This window comes from Alligator mississippiensis, chromosome 9, assembly GCF_030867095.1.
Source record: "Alligator mississippiensis isolate rAllMis1 chromosome 9, rAllMis1, whole genome shotgun sequence".
NCBI lineage: Eukaryota > Metazoa > Chordata > Crocodylia > Alligatoridae > Alligator > Alligator mississippiensis.
This window is the reverse complement of record NC_081832.1, coordinates 52,557,469-52,578,172: the sequence shown is the minus strand read 5'-3', so window position 1 is coordinate 52,578,172 and position 20,704 is coordinate 52,557,469. Positions and strand designations below refer to the sequence as shown.

General features: G+C 41.2%; 1 protein-coding gene across 11 annotated transcripts in view; it reads left to right on the top strand.

Moving 5' to 3' along the window:
• TENM2 (teneurin transmembrane protein 2) overlaps nt 1-20,704 on the top strand; it is a 2,247,577-nt gene that overhangs the window by 1,959,079 nt on the left and 267,794 nt on the right. For all 11 annotated transcript variants that reach the window (XM_059733461.1, XM_059733468.1, XM_059733466.1 and 8 more), the window contains one exon: nt 6,522-6,756. In XM_059733461.1, coding sequence (XP_059589444.1) covers nt 6,522-6,756 — 235 coding nt within the window. The remainder of the gene's footprint in view (nt 1-6,521; nt 6,757-20,704) is intronic.

Genomic DNA, 20,704 nt, shown 5'->3' with positions numbered 1-20,704 from the left:
CCGTGAGTATATGAAAGCACAAATGATTAAAGGATTGTTTTATCTCTTCTCATTAGACTTTGCCTGCAAATACTCATACAGAGTCATAAGATTAGAGAGCAATGCAACATGAATAAAATGCAAGCCACATGGCTTTTCAGAGGCTGTTCTTGTATAGAATGCTGAGAAAGAAAGGAGATTTCTCTGCAGCTTGCTTGTGTTCAATGATATGTCTCCTGATTCTAGCAGGATTTTAAGTAAAGCTCTGAGATAGGCAACTTAATCTCCTATCTCTCAAATCCTTATGTTGCATGGTTTTAGTAAATGTATGAAGTGCCTGTTCCAGAGTGTCACAGCACTTGGAAAAGAATTTGATAATGTCAGAGCAGGGTGGGTGGCAGTTTCACATTATACAGTGTACAACATTTAGACTGAACGTTGGGTGTTTAGATTCTGCAGAGATGTGCATACCCATGAAAAACATTCTAACTCTAACACTTACAAAATCTTGCAGCAAATCTTTCACCATCAGAGTTCACTTACCAGTATTTCAGCAGAAGTGTCATAATTATGCCATAAGGGTGCAACATCTGAGGAGCTTCAGTCCTTTCCATCTATAGAGGAGTCTCCACAACAGCTTTTGTTGGATTCATGTTTGCATTGTATAGGGGAATGGGCAGTGGGGCAACAAATAATGTTTTTTCTTGGTCAGCACACTGTTTGTACTCTCCCTATTCTTGTAAAAGAATGGGGGTAGCAGACACTACTTCAGCAGTGATTCAGACTTGTTCAGTTACTGTCTAGGTTCTACAGTAGACTGTTTTATCTGACCCCAGCTATGTAATACATCTGTGTATAACCCAAGTTGTCTAAATTATTTTACACCCCCCCCCCCCATAAAAATGCAATGAGCAAAACAATTTTATTCCTAAATTGTATCTTCCTGGGTCTAAACCAAAGTCAGCCAAAAGACTTCCGGTCACTTCAGTGGGCTATGGTTCAGACCCTGTACATCCATTAAAATATCAGTGAGAAGGTGTGTCTACACATTCTATTAATGCAGAGCAATAAATTCCTGTGCAGTTCATACCTGGGTGCAGTGTCTACACCTATGCTAGGGACCACAACAGTTTCAGCTATGGCGGAGCAGCCCCAGGCTGGCAGCAGGCTTGGGGGGTTAGCCCGGGGCTCTGGATTGCAACGTCGGGCAGCAGAGGGACTGGGTGTGGCACAAGAGTGTCCAAGGAGTGGAGCCATGTTGCTAGGTGGCAGGCAAGCCCATGATGCCTGGGCTAACTGGGCACGATTTATGCCTGGGTCAGCATTTACATGTGTGATTAGGCATGGTTAGTTTCACCACCATAACATCTCTGACAGTACTATCTTATGGCGGTGAAAATTAGTTTCGGTCTAATAGTTAGCTGCAGGCTAATAGTAGACTAGAATAGTATACTAACTAGTCTAATCGTATTGCACAGGGGCTAGGAACAGACATTACACATAAACCAGTTTACATAATCAGAAACTGGTTTAAACCTGTAAGAGAACAGATGTTCAGCAGACCTGTGCGAATAGGAAAATATTCTATTTGGACTCAGATTCAGCCGATTCAGAGGACAATGATTCGATTCAGAGATTTGGATCACTGTCCTGAATCAATTTGGCTGAATTGGCTTCAGAAGATTCGGCACTGATTGAGAGAGATTTGAAGATTCAGCCATAGACTATAACGGGGAATCACTGAAATACTTATACTTTTGTCATTTTTTGGCTGATTCAGATAAAAATTGCAGGAATGGTATCACCTTCTGGGGGCATGAAGCCTACAAAGTTTCAAGGAGATAGGTGCAGGGGTTTCTGGGAAAATATACCTCAAATATACTGCTGTAAGCTCAAATATACTGCTGTAAGCTAAATTTACATTGTGTGTGTGTGTTAAGGCAGATCTGGAGGAAAACAGCAGGGATAGTAGCCCCTTCTAAGAGCATGAGGCCTGCTAAGTTTCAGGGAGATAGGTTCCAGGGTTTCACTGCCAGGGAAAACACAGCTATCTTGTTAAAAAGGGGGGGAAACAAGAACAGATATAAATTGCAAGAAATGGATTGGGTAGGGATAAGTAGAGGGATTCTAGTTAGCAAGCTATATTGAATAGGGGTGTGCAAAACAGGCTATATTCAATTCAGCTTGGGATTCAGATTCAGTCAAAATCAGGGACAGTGATTCGATTCATTGATTCGGATCACGTCCCCAATTTAATTTGGCTGAATCCAAATCTGAAGATTCAATTCTGATTCAGCGATTCAGCCATAAACACAGCTTCAAATTATTTTTCTACATAACTCAAGGTACCAAGTACAGCTCATGAACACTGCGATACTGGGGCAGATGGAGCATCCCACAGGAGTGGATTTGGTGATTTTGCCTCTGAATTGGGCTGAATCCTCTAATTGAATTGCAGACTGAAGCTTCACACACCCGTAATGTTCAGTGCACATAAACCAGTTTGAAAATGGTTGAAACCGGTTTGAGATAAACCCGGTTGAATGTAGTATCAGACTTAACTGATTTGGCTCAAACCAGTTTATGTAACGTATGTCCCAGACCCCTTGCTGGTTTAAGTTAACCGGACTCCCCCAGCATCCCAGCATGCTCTCTGGGCTGGGCGGGCCTCTCTGCTCCACAGCAGAGTTGGCCCTTCTCTTTTGCTCCCTGGCTGGAGCTCAGCAGAGACTGGAGGCATCTGTCTGACTTCCCCTTACTCCCCCCCTCCCCTTCCCATTCCCCCCCTCCCCTTCCCATCCCCTCTGCCTTACACAGACACCTCTCAGCCTTAGTTTGCAGACCGCATGCTGACTATGGTCAGTGCTGTGGCACATGGACAAAGGCAGAATCAACAGGTAGCTAGTAATGTCCCTCTGTTGCTTTCTTAAATGGGGTGATAAACACTGAGTTAAGGTTGATAAACACTGTGTTATCAATTCCCTGCTGGGCTGGTCAGAAGGCAGGGAACCCGTCCCTAATCAGAGCATCCTGACAGGATCTGACCAACCCCTGCCTCAACTCAGCATTGTGGAAGGGAGGGAGCACTGTACTAGTGGCTCCTGCCTTATAACCTGAGCCACTGCAGGCAGGTGCCTGCATTTCCGGGATATCTGTGCAGTTACAAACTGATTCAGCCTAGCCAGGTTAGACTAACCTGCAAAGATTGAATCAATTCAGGCTCAAGCTTTTTGATTAATCGAGTCTGCTCTGACACACTGTAATTACAGTGCGTTGGAGAAGCCTCCCTGCACATGTATTTGCACCCCTGCATTTCAAGCTTTATGGCTTTAGTTAGTATTGAAAACAATCCTCCCACTGCAAGACCCAAACATCTATGACTGAATAAGTTTAGCTTGATAATTTCCCTACTTGATGTAATATTTGAGAAGAAAATAACTCCCACAAATTTTCTTTTTCCAGAGTACACCAGTATATTGACATCCTTTGTATTAATAAAAATAAATTTCCCTCCCTAGTTCACAAAGTTATTTGTACCCATCAAGATATTCCTCATCTTTAGGCTTTCAACTACAGTGAAATACAGTAGAACTACAATTCTACAGTGGCAATAGCAAGAAACCACAGAGCATCACATATTGTAAGATACAGTATACCAATCCTTCAAGCTGCTGATTCTTGATTACATGAAGAGTAGTTCCTCCTTCTTGAAGTTCCAAAATCAACAAAATATCAAGTAGTATTGCTGTAGTTACTACTAATTTAGCCCAGTATGCCTGTATATTAATGGTGTAGAAGTTCAGATCCAAACTCATTTTTCAGCCCTATGCAAAGTTATAAAGTGATTTGTTTTGTTTGGGCCCAATTCAGTGAAAAAGCAGTCCCTCTTTCAATATCTTTAAGATTTTTAAGGTATTTATTAGATCATATCTATATTAATTGTTGTGCTATATTAAGATAAATAGACTGAACTTTAAGTGTTTCAATATATAATCATATTATAGCTATAAATAATTTATGTATATATAGTTCTATATTTATAAAATAGAAACTGAGTCTTTAATTCATTTCTGTGTGTTTCATTGAAACTTGCCACCGTAATTTTTTAGAAATAGTTATTATTATTAGTGATATTATATTCACTTTACTGTCAGTTCATTTTTATAAACAGCCCTTAATTTTGTGGTTACAAGATTATGAGAAAGATTCTCTGTTATACCAGGCAATGATTTATCTTTCAAAATAGATCTATCAATAGTGGGAAGCTACACATAGTTAAAAAATAAATCTTGTCTATATTTAGCCTCCTATGCTACACAGAAATGAAGGGCCTGCTAATTTAAGCATGTGATTTAGTCCATTCCTATTCAGAACAGTAGTTAATGCTGTTCAGTGCAGTCATTTGGACCTTATCGCATACTTTGTTAATCGGTTCTTGGCCTCTTGTGGACTAAGATCAAGTGTTGTACTTAAGGTCTGTCGTGAAACTGAGATTGACCAAAGTATGTGATTAGTGCTTTCTTGAACCTGGGTTATAACAAATGTACTCTGTAATAATGTATCTAAAATATAGTTACTTATTTAAATGTAGCATACTTTAAAGACGACAATGATTTTATGGTTTTTTCCTAAGCACACCTTTAGTATTATGAAATCTTGTTGTGAAAGGACATAGCTGAATTTACAAAAAGAGAGAAACTGCCTCAAAAATAGGTTGATTACTGAAAATGTGAAACATATGGGTTTTTTGGAGTAATTTATAATACATAAGTACACTCATTTACATTTTATCACTCACAAAATCCATTTACTGAAATCCAAATCAACATGTTTTGTTCAGTGCCAGAATTCAGACTTTGGAAAAATAATTCTACTGAGCTAATGTATGTGGATATTATCCAAACACATTGTCATCCTGCTGTGCCTTATTCCTCACACTTCTTGGAAATGGCATAAGGACCTAGAATCGATCAGATGTTTGATGTTGTAGCCTGTCCATATGGGTTTTGACTATAAAAGCATGTTGGGCTAAACAATCTTCTTCAAGCAAGTACAAGAAGGATGAAGCATTTCGAAAGTATCCAGGGCAAAATTAATAAGCAGGCAGCACTTGAAGTGAGCTGCAAAGTTTAGAAGGTATTTGTGCAAAGTACCTTTCTGTCTAAAATAATAAACATTTTCTGTGGATAAAAAGTAAGATTTCCATTTCTTCAGAAGCAGTTCTTGGCACCTTCATTTAACACCCAAACTGCAGAAATTCTTTTTCTTATCACCTCCTTATACACAAATGTTCCCAAAGAAACTTGCATGTTTATTTTCTATCTGCCAGTGCTTTCTAGGGGCCACAAAATTATATAGGGGCCAACTCTACTCCTATTTCTGTTCCTCCCCCAGTCCTACTGCTATCTTGGGTGGGATACAACAGAAGACAGGGAGTGAAGTGGATGGTGGGAGGAAGCCTAATTCTACCTCTGCCCTCTTTGGCTGCTGAGTGCCACTGCTGCTATTAACAGCCGTCATCTCCACCTTCAATACATAAGGAACCTAAGTTGCCTAGTTTGTACAAAGAGAGGGAGGAACTCCTTCACCTACCTTTCCTTGCTTAACCATGTGAGGGTGACCAGAATCTGCTCTGAATATGCAATGTATTAGGGTCACGGTTTTCAAATTTAGAAGCTGAAGTTAAGCTTCTGGGTCCATATTTGGACTCCTAATAATGTAGCCCAATTTTCAAAGATGATTAGCAGCCTTTAAAGGAGCATTCAGCACATCTGAAAAACAGGCCACTTCTCTAGGAGCTGAAATTTAGGACCCCATATTTGTAAATACTGACCTTACGTCTAGTTAATCGAAGAGAGCATTTTTCTTATAGTTCATTGTTCTGTGTGAAAACAGATCCATCTAGCTGTAAATGTGTTCCCTGGTGATATTTTCTTTCATTGTTTGATTCATTAAATCCAAAATACGTACTTCAGAGTTTCCAAAAACAAGCATACATCAGTCTAATTATAATTTCGCTGTTACTTTTTAGAATAATTGTTTACTAAAAACTATAAATTAATGTAATGATTAAATCCACTGACTTATGATTTTCTTATATTTTAATCTAGTTCACCATTTAGTAAAATTTTAAAATTACCCACAGTATAAGGAATTGCAAGTAAATACACTTATTTATCATTATATGTTTGTGGTTAGAAAAGCAACTGTACTGAAATAACATCTTTTTGCCTGTCCTTATCTTGCTTTCCTGTGCATTATTTAACTTTGTTTGCTTTATGGACTAACAATAACATGTTACACTCTTTATCAAAGCAAGGCTATCTAAGTTCTAGAAGAAATCCCTTTCTCACCAGTGCTGGAATTGGATGCCTGTCTATACTGTCGGCATGGAACCTACAAATGTCAATTTATCAGACTATAAATGTGCTCTAAGGGGCAACTTTTCAGGACTGAGGCTTGCCTCTTAGTAGCTGCCCCATTGAAAATACTTGGGGAACAGTCTAACAGACCTTGTGACTTTTTTTTCTTTTCTCTTTTAGGCCCTTCAAATCATCACAGCCAGTCAACACTGAGACCACCTCTTCCTCCTCCTCACAATCATACATTGTCCCATCATCACTCCTCTGCCAACTCCCTAAACAGGAACTCACTCACAAATCGGCGGAACCAGATCCATGCACCAGCTCCTGCACCAAATGACCTGGCCACCACTCCTGAGTCTGTGCAACTTCAAGATAGCTGGGTGCTCAATAGCAACGTGCCACTGGAGACTAGGTAGGTCTCAGTATGATTGCATTTAGAACACACCTTTTGTTTCAGTTACCTGAACGATATTTGGAATAAACTTGGATAATTGAGGTTTCTTACAATTGAGGAATTTTACAGGGTAGACGCAGGGAAATCTGTTTCAAATAGCAGAGTTTTGGTAGTTAAGATGTGGACAATCAAGTCAGGTTTGTTCTCAGGTTACTGTAATGCTACACAAGCATGTGTTAAAGCAACTGCTTGGGGAAAAATACTTCTGAAAATACAAAAGATTTTGGTTCAAAGGAAGGGGATGTATTTTATTGACTTTATGTCAATGTATCTTTTACCTAATGTGATGTAAATGGAAGTTATTTTACACCAAAATATCTAAGATGCTTATGCATTTATCATTGAAAGATGGACAGTTAGACATCTCTTTGTTCATGTGCTATGCTTTAATGCTTGTTTACTCATTCAGACGGCTCTTGTGTACACAACTAATAGAATTAGCATAACATATTTTTACTCCAAGGCTCAGGGGAAACTTGCTTATAAGGGTATATTGACTAAGTATCACTGATAAATTATGCATTCGGTCTTTCCTGAAGTAATAAATGAAGACTCATTTGAAATTAAGCGTTTTGGGAGACCTAGAGAAACAATCCCTGATTCAAGACTGACAGAGCTATAATTTTAATTTATATTTCATCCAACATGCAGATTCACTTTAATCCCTCCTGTACATGCTAACAGCTTTGTGCCTGCGAGGGAAGTAGTTATATATAAACTAAAAAAAGTACATCATTCTGGTTTGCAGAAATGATAGATAGATAGATAGATAGATAGATAGATAGATAGATAGATAGATAGATAGATAGATAGATAGATAGATAGATAGATAGATAGATAGATAGATAGATAGATAGATAGATAGATAGATAGATAGATAGCATTCTGGAATGAAGGATTTCTGAATATTCTGTTTCATTATCATTTGTGGATGGAAAGTTAATCTTATTGTTACCCTGTAGTTTCAATATCAAAGGACACTGGCAAAGCTGATCTGCCTAAAACTAGAACTAGTGATTATGATGATGTCTGCAGGACCGTGTATATTCCTGCACCATCCTATTGTTCTGTTTGCTTGGCCCATTCTTTTGAGCAGATGGGGAATCAAGATATACAAGATTTTTGTGAGCATATCCAAGAGCAAGAATCTGGTGTATGTCTTTGCTTTTTGTCCCCAAGAATGGAGCAGAAAGCTGTTAACTTTAGAGAGTGAATGAGTATTCGCTGCACCTGCTCTTTAAGCCTCCTACACCTAAACTAGGAGCATGCAGCAGTTCACTGCTCCTTGCAGCAGTTTGTATGTGCTGTGATGAAGAATACTACATGAACTGGATTCCAATCTGCAGTTTCAGTAGGGAGCACTTTAGGGGCTCAGCATGAGCAGGCTTTACTCTAAATAATGCCTGTAAATATTTCTCTGTGCAAGACATCTATATGCCCTTTTCACCCCAGGAAAAGATGACAGTCTGGGCATGGTAGCAGTGTCCAGAAACAGCCCCCCTGATTGGTTTCCCCTGACTTAATGTTTCATTGTATTGAGTGACTGTGCCCAGGTTAGGACTATAGTTTTATAACTTTTTATTTTGCAAGTGTGGCTGATGACTAAAGGAAAATGAGTGAAGCTCTGAGAAAGCTGGGGAGAGGAGGTTCCAGGATGCGCAGAGGGAAGTCTGAGTGCAGACAGAAGAAGCTGGAATGGCACAACAGAGACTGTTTGTTTTGAAGCAGCATCTGCTGTGCTGCTTGTGACATCCAGCACTCTGATAACCCTCTTCTTTTAAAGAAGAAAACAGCCATCCTCCTTTCCAAGAGTTGACCAAAAAGAAGGAGCTCCCACAGGTGGGGGTGCTTTGTTTCACCAGAGAAACCAGGGACTGAGAAGACCCATGCTCTCAAAGCCAGAGGCTTGCCCCTTCTGAAGCCATGCTGGCTGCAAGGGGTCCTCCCAGGAGAGGAAGACTGAATAAAGCTGCTTCTTGGGGGAGTCCCAAGAAAGAGCTTTCCATTTCCCCTCCAAAAAAGGGAAGGATGATCCTTTTTTCTTTTCCCTGACACATGCATTCATCACTTCTGGGAGCTGCACAGGCAAATCGGTATATGAAACTCAGAGTGAGGGAAAGAGATGGGAGGGGTCAGGACATGAGTGAATACAGGTGTTCACAAGATCAGGTTAACCCTTTTCTAAATTGTGTTAACCCAATCTCAGTGTAAGCTAGTGTACCTACTCAGGTGAACTAACTTAGATTGGGTGTGCCATTTTTGCTTGATTTACCCCCTCCCTAAATGTCTGCATAAGTGGGCATTTAGATCAATTTAACCCTCGTTAGGTCAATCTAAATATAGTGACTCTACATATTCAAGAAGTCAGGAAGGACAAAGCACAATTGGAGTTGCAGCTAACAAGGGATGTGAAGGATAACAAGAAGGGTTTCTACAAGTATGTCAGTAGCAGGAGGAGGATCAGGGAAAGTATGGGTCCCTTATTGAATGGGGGAGGCAACCTTGTGACAGGATGCAGAAAAGGCTGAAGTGCTTAATGCCTTTTTTGCCTCTGTCTTCACAGGCAAGGGCAGCTCCCAGATTACTACACTGGGCAGCACAGTTTGGGGAGGAAGTGAACAGCCTTCAGTGGTGAAAAAACAGATTATGGACTACTTAGAAAAGCTGGACATGAACAAGTCCATGGGATAGGATGGGATGCACCCGAGCTGAGAGAGTCGGCTGATGTGATTGCAGAGCAATTGGCCATCATCTTTGAAAACTCATGGTGATCAGGAGAGGTCCCAGATGACTGGAAAAGGACAAACATAGTTCCCATATTTAAGAAAGGGAAGAAGGAGGATCCAGGGAACTACAGACCAGTTAGCTTCACCTCAGTCCCTAGCAAAATCATGGAATAGATCCACAAGGAATCTATTTTTAAGCACTTAGAAGAGAAAAAGGTCATTAGGAACAGTCAGCATGGATTCACCAAGGGCAAGTCATGCCTGGCCAACCTAATTGCCTTCTATGATTAGGTAACTTGCTCTGTGGATGTGGGGAGACTGGTGGCTGTGGTGAACCTTGATTTTAGCAAGGCTTTTGATATGATCTCCCACAACATTCTTACAGGCGAGCTAAGGAAGTACAGGCTGGATGAATTGATTGTAAGATGGATAGAAAACTGGCTGGAGCATCGGGCTCAGAGGGTAGCAATCAATGGCTCCATGCCTAGTTGGCAGCCGGATCAAGTGGAGTGCCCCAGAGGTTGGTCCTGGGGCTGGTTTCATTCAATGTCTTCATCAACACCATGCAAGATAGCGTAGAGTGCACCCTCAGCAAGTTTACAGATGACACCAAGCTGTGGGGAATACTGGAAATGCTGGAAGGTAGGGCCAGGATTCAGAGAGACCTAGACAAATTGGAGGATTGGGACAAATGGAATCCCATGAGGCATGGGTGACTGATGCCACCTTAGTCATGTTCCCCCCTAGTGACCAGTCAGTGACCAGGGAGGGGAGGGGGTCCCCCACAGCCAATCTCGCTGACTGGTGGGGGGGTCCCCCCGGGGCAAACCTCAGCAACCAGGAAGCAGCCACGCTGCTCCTGGAAGTGGCCATAGTGCTTCCAGAAGTGGCCGCAGTGCTCCATCCAGCGCTCCCACTCCCCAGCTGGCGCTCCTGGCAGGGGCACCGGTGCTCCTGCCTGCCCCCCCTGCCCATCGCCTAAGCTGAGAGCACAGCTGGTCAGGGGGTACACCAGCACTCTTAGGAGGTGCATGTGCACCTCTGTGCACTCCCTACATGTTGCCACTGCCATAAGGTTCAGTAAGGACAAGTGCAAAGTCCTGCACTTAGGATGGAACAATCCCATGCACCAGTACAGGCTGGGGGCTGACAGGCTGGGCAGTAGCTCTGAAGAAAAGGAGCTAGGGGTTACAGTGGATGATAGGCTGAATATGAGCCAGCAGTGTGCCCTTGTTGCCAAGAAGGTAATCGCCTACTCAGCTGCATTGATAGGAGTGTTGCCAGTAGGTCAAGGGAAGTGATTATTCTCTTCTATTCAGTGATGGTGAGGCCACATCTAGAGTACGGTGTTCAGTTTTGAGCCCCCCACTACAGAAAGGATGTGGAGATATTGGAGAGAGTCCAGCAGAGGGCAACAAAAATGGTGAGGGGGCTGGGGGACATGACTTATGAGAAAAGACTGAGGGAACTGGGCTTATTTAGCTTAAGAAGAAGAGACTGAGAGGGGACTTAATAGCAGCTTTCAACTACCTGAAGGGTGGTTTGAAAGAGGATGGAGCTAGACTGTTCTTAGCGGTGGCAGATGACAGAGCAAGGAGCAATGATGTCATATTGAAGCAAGGGAAGTTTAGGTTAGATATTAGGAAGAATTTTGTCACTAGGAGGGTAATATAACACTGGAACACATTACCCAGAGAAGTGGTGGAATCTCCATAGTTGGAGGTTTTCAAGAGCCAGCTAGACAATGCTTTGGCTGGGATGATATAGTTGGGGAGAACCCTGCTTTGAGCAGGGGATTGGACTAGATGTGACCTCATGAGGACCCCTCCAACCCTAACTTTCTATGATTCTATGATACCCTTAGAGAGTCTGGCCAAATGGAAGATTAGAACAGAGCAGTAGGTAGGTGAGTGACAGGATTTGCTTCTATGCCCATCTTAAAATAAGAACCTCTAGATAACTGTTGGTAGAAAAGTTCGAAGTTGTTCAACACTGAATGACTCATTGTTTTGAACACTGAATGACTCATTGATTCTTTTGGGTGGATAGACAGCCTTAGCCATTGAGATTTTTATATGAATTAGGACCTTCTAGGAACAAAGGAATTGCCACGTTGGATCAGATGCAAGATGCATGCAGTACCAAATGCTTCAGAGAAAAGTGTAAGAACTCCAGGCTAGGCAGACACGAAATAAGAGATCTTATTCCATCTTTAATGATTAGCGACTGGTTCCAAGACTGGCTTCTGGTTTTGGAGCTCTAAAAATCTGTTTGTATTTTTGGATTATATTAAGTCAGTCAAGTTACAGTCTGCTAGTCAGAATGGTTGCTCTGTGTGATTCGTGTTTAGGAAGGGATTCTACCTTTAGAATAGTATTCTGTACCCTTACTCAATAGTAGTCTGCACTGCTAATACTGTCATGGGATGTAGTAAAGATGTGAGACTGGGGGTGGGGGGATGAAGTTTTCTTTGAAGTGTGAGATACCAAAGAGAGAAAACCAGAGGGGAAGACCCATTGACTGAAGACAGTTGAGCTGACTTGTTTGACAAGAAAGTTGTAAGATATACTGATGTTTTCTGCCAGCTGTCAAAGCGTTATTCTTAACTGCCAGATTGATGGAGAATTAATCCGTTTCTATTTGAGACTTAATCTTAATAAATTTGATGGGGGCATTTATTAGTGAGAATTGTCAGGGATAAAAATGCCAGGCCTATTTGGCGTAGGCCAGTCATACCACATAATTTGTTTTCTGTGACTAGAATATATATAGTATATTTAATATTTCTCTGTCCACAAAAGTATCTGTCTATTTTAGACTGGTTTTGTTTTTTGGATGCAAAAAATTGCAAAAAACACCAAATTGTTGACAAACCAAGTGTTAAAATCTTCCCAGTTTACCAAGCACTCTCTACATTGGGGAATTCTTTGGGACATTTGCTGAATTCATCTTTGTTGTGATACTGGAGTCAAAAAACATTACTCTTAACAAACTAAATGGCAGAACACAGAAGAAAAACGGGGTTCTTGTTCTCTACTTAAGCTTATAAACCCTACTTACACAATTTGTTCTTATTCTTGTTCCTTTCAAGTTTATAGGATTTACTTATCACAATGAGTGTTTTTCTGGGTTTTTTTGTTTTTCTTTTTTCCGCTGAGGATTGCACCTTTGGTGTATAAGATGCCTACACATCTTAGGGCCTTGTTACACATCAGTTTTAGGTGGCTCCTACAGCTCTTAACCCTCTGCCTTGTCCACCCATTAACACCTTTAAGTGGCTTAAAGCACTCATCATATGGCTCAAAATTAAGCCACTCTAGGGCAGGATTCTCTCTGATCCACACAACCCAGCTCCTATTCCATTAACATGTGGACACTCCCCCAGACTTAGCATTCAAGTTGAAGTCCTTCAATATCCCAGGTTGCAGTGGCCCTTCCCCTTCCTGTTTTTGGAGCTCTCACACCCTTGGCTGCTTAGTGGTGTGGCCCAGGAACTGGAACAGCAGTTTTTCTCTTTCCTGCAGCCTCCAGCCACATGGTTCAGCCATGGCAGCCTAGGGCACCTTTCCCCACAAGTGTTGAGCCTGTCTGAGCAGGTGGCCACTGCTAGACCCCATCCATTCCCCTGTCACCCCTCCCCCCACCAAGCCCTGGGGAGAAGAGGGGAGCATGACCCGCCCCACAGACCCCCAGGCCTGGCTGGGCTCCAGCAAGCCCTGAGCTCCAGCCCTGCAGCTCCAGCAGCACCCTGCTCCATGCATCCAATCAACACGCAGCCTGGGTAGAGCTGGAAGCAGCTGCTGTGGTGTGGGTAGCAGCCCGCTGCGAAGGAAGCTGCAGCTCTGAGGTGGGACAGGGCAGGGCAGCTGTAGATGGATCCAGGCTGCAGGCACAGTGCTCTGCCACTGCCGGTGTGAATGTGGGAGCCAAATGTGGGCAGACTACATCCCCAGATGCAGAGTGAAGCCAACTTGGGGGCAGCTGGCTGTATCAGCTGCTGCTGCTGTAGCCCTCACCCCCAGCTCTCTGCCCGCTGCCACTACTTCTGCTGCTGCTTCCAGTTTCCCAGGGCTTCTGTCTGGGCCCTCCCCCACACCAGGGCCTGGGGGTGTCTGTCTGCTTGCCCTGCATGCTGTTGAGTTGCCCCTACCACGCCTAGAGCACCAAGGAGGGGTAGTGGGATGGGTGGATTTAGAACGGAGCCAAAAGAGGGTGGGGTGGGGGGATCAGGGGAGCAGGTGAGCTCCCTTCAACCTGAAGTTGCCATGGGACTGGGAACAGGCTGAGGGATGCATTGGGACAGGAGATGTACCTGGACATGTGCAACAGCAAGCCTCGAGCAGGTGGGCACCAGGAGCTGGGCAGACAACAACCTCCCTGCACAGCTCCCTGCAAAGTCCCCCAGTTTTGTTCTCAGGAGACCCCAACACCTTTATCCCCTCTCCACAGTCTTGAATGCTGCTGCTGTGGTGGACGAGGGATGGGCGAAGCATGGAGAATCATGGAGAAGTAGGGCTGGAAGAGACCTCCCTGCTCACTAGGCCTCTAGTGGCAAGTCACAGCCCTGCAGGCGGGGCACAGTCAGAGAAGGTTTCTAGACTACTGGATGTGACTGCTCCAAACTCCCAGCTAGCACTAAGCCATTGTGGCTCTAAGCACAATGTGTAATGAGGCCTTACAGAATTGATAGGAGCAACAGAAGTGGAAGTTGAGAGCGTGTATATACCAGCACACATACATTTAGTTTTGATTCAGAGCTGTGTGATGTATGGATTGTATTTCATTGCTAAGGAATCTTACAGAATTCTCAAAGAGGACAACATTTTTATAAAAGTAATCATCAATATTATTTACTCATTTTGTGCCTAGTAGGCCTTTATGTCAATTTAATCAGAGATTATAGATCTTTTCATCTTCTATTTTTAGTATTTAAAAAATCTCAGGGAACTCATGAACCTTGAAACAAAAGAACAGTTCACTAATGCCAGTAGTTTGGATACCAGCTGTTATCTAGTGGCTAAATATCTAGAGGTTAAGAACTGAAGGTAAAACTTTCATAGAAAAATACCAGGATAACAGAAAACATCCATATTTTGCTGTTCTCTAAAACTATTTCAGAGTTGTTCCAGGATTGATTTCTTTTCCTTTGTAAGATTACACAGCTGACAGGAGTTGGTGACAGAAATTCTTCACAGGAATATTAAACTGGAAAAAGGTTCCTTTTTATATTTTATGATCCAAGTGAGTGTTACTAAAATTGATACCTGCAGAAGCATCTGTAACTTTAAAAATCAGCCTGTAATTCTTTCCCCATTTTCTAAAACTGTTTCCTTTAAATTCTTATCAGAATCAATGGAGAGACAAATTAGACCTTTCTGTTGTCCTTTCAGTTCAGTCTTTATTTTATAGCTTTACCTTGCTGCATTGCACTGATCCCACCCGGCCACTGGTTCTTCACGTTGCAATGCACTTTAGTTTTTCAGTCTTCCTTGAAATCTGTCAGCTTATTAATCTCAATATCAGGACTGCTCAATAGGCAGGTTGACCATTTACATCCTTTGCTATACATGTATTAGGGAGAGGCTTTTACATTTTTTCAGGCCTTTCAGATCTATTAAGTAAATTCTGCTTCTAAATGTATGTTTCCAACCTTCCCAATAATGATTATTAAAATAAACAATGGTGCAACTCAGATCTGACTTTTGATGTTAAACACTTTTTGGCTAGCCATGACAGGTACTCAAAGAAGTTTTAAATCAGAATGGAAGCTGGCTGTGGTTATGTATTTCTCCAGACAAGTGTTTTCCTTTCACCTTTCCTCTGTTGTTTGGACACCCATCTTTTCATATCTTTCTTTCAAAAATCATCCTAAATTCTTTGCCTGTTAAGAGATTCAACAGCTAATATTCAGTTGATCATCTTTATTTATTTGATTAGTTTAAAAAAAAAACTTGTCATGAGATTAAATTGTGTTCTTATTTTATATGTGTTTTTACCACATGCCACTAGACGATATTATGAGTAAATGGTGTTTGTGTTTTAAGTAATGTTTTCTTATAGCAAAGCTCTGTAATCAATGAAAACACAAAATACACAGTAAATCACATGGCTTTTAATTATTTAAAGTACAAAGCAGCTCACATTATTACTTAAATAAGTTTGGTGTAACCTCCCTGTGTTATCATCCCCGATGTTACCATCATACTTGTATTAAGGAAGAGGTAGCTGAAATATCTGACCCAGAGTAAATTGCTAAGAAAGATAAAGATTATCTAGACCTGGCATATCTTTAACTAAAGACACTTGAATACAACAAAAAAGTGCTGCCTGCATGGCTCGTTTTTAGACTATTTAGTTGCTTTACCTTTAGGCTCAGAGCTGTTGTTTAATGTTCTTTAACTGTTATTATTCTCCTGCAGTCTGTTTCAAACCATCTCTTCCTTCTTTGCAAAAGTGCTGGGATTCTACATTTTCCAGTTAAGAGATGCTCCTTTATTGCTTCCCTAATCAGTGCTTTTCATGAGGATGAATGATGAGAATGCCAACTTTGAATGTTCAGATGTGGTTCTCATCATTTTGATATGGCCAGAGAAGCAGTTTTCCACTTTAAAGGCTGAAATGCTTTTTGGGGATTTTTTTTATGAGAGTGCACAGGGAGAGTACTATCACTTTACAGTGAAAGTTTACATCATTCCCTGCACTGTAATAGTTGTCTTTGTTATGGAAACCTCACACAGGGCCATTTGCAGATGCCAATCAAATGCATAATGGCTCATAAATGAGGGTAACCCAAGAGCTATTATAGATTTTCTTTGAAAGGATATTTGTCTGAGATTGCATGATGCCCTAATGCCAGTTCTTATGCCTGATGTTATTTATATTGCTATGAATTAAGCCTGCATCACTGTAATTAGCAATGCTTAAGCTAGAAAGAAAGAAAAAAAATTAAATAGCATTAGACATTAGCCTCATTCGTCATCACTACAAGAATATTTTTCTTATGGGTTGCTACATTTTAGGACATGTTAAACATTTTTTGTTAGATGGTTCTGTTTACTGCCTATTTCAGATCTTTGACAGAGATTTGTCTAGGCTTCAGGGAGCATTATAGTGGAGTGGCAGCTCCGCTGTTGCTGAGGTTGAGGGTCACTCACTGTTCAAAAGTTGACTGGTCTAAGCGCTCTAAAATGCATGTGGTGTTTTGGATTGTCTTAAGAGTTGTTGTGACTCATGCAGTTGTGGCATGATGGTTATTTATCAGAATTTGGGGCTATTTGAGCAAGAGATTGCCAAGATACAGCTCTAAAAATCAGTTATTTACAAAATCACCTCTTAAAGCTTAGGGCGCAATCTGTCTCTAATTTTCCTCAGCTTCTCGACTTGTAGCTTCTTTGCCAGGAAATCCAGGGGAGGAGATCTGAGAAAGGAGAACTGGTCTGTCCTGGGCAACCAAAGACAAGGGACAAGATGGTGAAGCCCACAGGGCAATGAAGTGTCTAACATGTAGCCAATGCATTCTTCGCTTGAGATAACTGTTGAGTGAAGGAGCCAGTGACAATAAACAAGAACTGGGTTGTAATGCTGAGGAAATATTTTTTTTAAATCCAAGGAAGTTGAAAGCCCTAAAGTATTGTTAATACAGAAATAGAATTGGAAAAGTAGAGCAGCCACTGAATAAATAAAACAGCAGGAGGAAGGAGTTGTATGTATGAAGCTGGTCTTCTTGCACTACATTAGTGACCACGGAAGTCCCTCAAGAGATGGTAATTCCTCTCTTTCTCCCCTTCTCACTTTTATTTTTCACCTTATACCCTCTCCTAGCTTCCCCAGGCATAGACCTACTTTTCTTTTAGTCATTAAGCTGTTAATGAGAAGAGTCATCAGTTTGATCCCTTTTCAGGGACTGGCAGCAAGGAATTCCTTCTGATTCCTTGGTCCATAGTTTCAGCATCCTATCACTGACAGTCCCTCATAGTCAAAAATGATTGTCTTCCATGATTGTCTTATCTGTGGGTCCAAAAATGGCTGAAAATGGCTGCTCTGGGATTGACAGACTCTGTTGCAGCTCAGGTACATGTTTCCATGTGAGGTGGGTGGCTCTGGATTCTTGATTCAGTCTGCAACATGCTGTTTCTACTACTCCCACTTTTCCATCTTCGTGTTGTCATCATAAGGTTTCAAAATACTGAGATCCTTCTGGCAGACTGTTCCTCCTTTTTCAGCAGTGTAGGCGATAGTCTCTCACAAGTTGATGTTGATGTTGAAATTTTTCAAGTTAGCCTTGAGGATATCCTTTAAGTTAACCCCCAGTAGCTAGGTGAATCTGATATCTTTTATTAGACCAACCCAAATAGTTGGAAAATAATTATTAAGCAAGCTTTCGGGTTCAAAAACCCTTCCTCAGGCTAAGGAAGTTTCAGCAGTTGGTGTGTGCTCTTCCTAGATGGAATGAAAAGTAAAGAACTGCTTTACTTTTCCACACACCAACTGCTGAAACGTTCTTAGCCTGATGAAGGGTTTTTGAACCTGAAAGCTTGCTTAATAATTATTTTCCAACTATTTGGGTTGGTCTAATAAAAGATATCAGATTCACCCAAGGAACCTTGTCTGCCTATGTGAATACTTTAGCATCCATTCTACAGAAATCTTTCACATAGCCCTAGAAATGATCAGATACACAGAGCTACATTCTCAGTGCAGTGAATCAGCATATTGAAGCCCATGAAGTCCATGGCGGCAGGCCAGTTCATATGACCTGAGAATCTGGCTCACAGTATCATCATGTTGATTGTAGAGGCTGATATAGGAAAGGAGAGGAGAGAATCCTTACACCACCACAGATTTATCTTGTGTGTTGGAATATATTAGCTAAGGGGCCAATTTCTCAGGAATGGAATAGGGAGTTTAGTCTCCAGCCAAGTATCAAGCCTTTGCATGTTAGCTGGAAACTGAAATCCATGTATATTCCCATATAATGTCATATATTATGATTCTTGTGAGTTACAAAGATAAGGAGGTAGAACTGCTCTGTGGAAATGCCACAACTATCCTTCATTGGTTGTATAGATTTGCCCATTTTCTGTCATGAAGACTGTTTGTTGTTGTTACTTGTTTGTGTTAATGCCCACAATGGGTAAGGATTTTACAAATTCAAAAGACCTGGTCTCTTCCTCAATGAGCTTTTATTTCAGGGTGTCAAGTAGAAGCCAGTAGCATAAGAATGTCCTTTTCCCTCCCCCTTCCTCCCCGACTCAGTTTACATCATTAGCCAGTGGAACTCATTACATGATGTCACTGAAGCCAATAGCTCAGCAGGGCAAAAACCAGGGTCAGACATAAACACTTAAAGTTATAATAGTATTTTTTTTAAACTTTGAATAGGATGAAAAATCATTCAGGTGCTGGCAGCTATAAAGAGGTTTTCCTTGGAGACAGATTATCCCATAGGAGCCTTATGGATGGTAGAGATTTATTTGCAATTCCCTGTGAAGCTCTGATGCTGGCCACAACTGATGGCAGGATATTTGCCTAAAGAGCCCTGTAGTCTGAGCTAGTTTGGCAGTTGCTGTATCAGAAACTTGAAGGTCTTTTTTTTTCTCTACTCCTTTGCACCTTGAATCATTTAACCTTTGTGCAAAGTGTGTGTAAAAACACCACAATCTGATTTGATAGTATTTCACACCCATTTGCATTCACTTGGTACAGGTGCTAATGACTATACAAAGCACAAGTCAGTCAAGGCCCTACATAAATGCCAAGAGTAAGACAAAAAGTATATTTATGCAAGTAGATCTAGAAACAATATACCTATAGGTAGTATTACCAGTGGAAGAAAATCTGCAAGAATCTCTGTGACCATGGACATCTATTTGTGTATGTTTACAGGCAGAAAAGTTAAGTTGATGAGCATCGCAAAAGGCCTATATTTAAATAATCTCAATAAGAAGGACTCACTTCTTTTTCATAGCCACAAGGCCACACAGAGCCACTACAAGAGCAGCAGCAGAAAGGATTATGCTTCAGTAAGGTCTGGTCATGCAGGAAAAGAGTAGGTGCCGGGTGATGTTACACCTATTCATAGAGTGCAATATATTCCCCATTGCAGATGTGGCCAGTTGGGGGCAAGGTAAGGAAATAACACCATCACTCTTTTGATTGCCTGCATCCAGTTACTGCATTCACCTGTGTCAGGCAGAGGTTGCAAGGTAATTAAACTTCTTTTTTAACGAGACAGCAGGTACATTGCGGGACTAAATAAATAAGCTGATAAATAAATGAAGCATTTTGGAGAGTTGAGAGTATATGTTTTTTCCAAGTGTTCTGGGTCAATTTCTGGGCATTTGGACACAATACTTGGAGGGAATCCAGAAACATTTTAGGAAAGGTCAGCTTAGCAAACTACAGCTCTTGGATAACTTGACAACTGTGGAATTGCTGATAGAGGGTAAACACTGGCAAAAGTGGCTCTTTAAGACAGGTTCCAAATAAGTATACAAATAGCCAAGCTTTTAGGACACATCCTTTCATTTTTGATCATATTGTAAAGAATGAGCTACAGGCAGAGAGTGAAATAAACTCTACAGAAAGAGGCAAACCTATTTATAATTTTATTTATTTTTTTATTGAAGCATTGTTCCTTTTGTGTCATGTCCATCTTTATTGACCTCAATTAAGGCATTGAAATGAATAATTTAAAGACCTCAATAAGTTGAAGATCTCAATTTATCTTTAAGGCATTGAAATATAGTCTTTGACCATAGGAATGTTTTAGGGAGTATTGTAATATTTTACACTAACTTGTTATTATTGAAATATTTTATTATGATAGCTCTGACATTGAGAAATGTTTTAATTAAAGTAAAGATATGGATTAAGAGCATATGAAAAGACTTGCATGTTGCCCAACCACAAACAAAGTGTTGCAATCCTTAATTCATCAACTAGAGTAGAGAGCTAAATAAAAGGAGTGTTTGACCAGCCAAATATTATTATCATGGTCACTACTGGAGTAACAAATTTATGGGCAGTTGGACTTGATAACTGTTGCTGCTGCACATCATAGTCATTTTGAATTTCCCTGTAAATAAAACATAAATCTTCCTGCTTCAGAAGCATAGGCCCCTACAATTTAAAGTAAGAACTGCCTCTGGCTACTGGTCTTATTGGGGCTATGACAGACA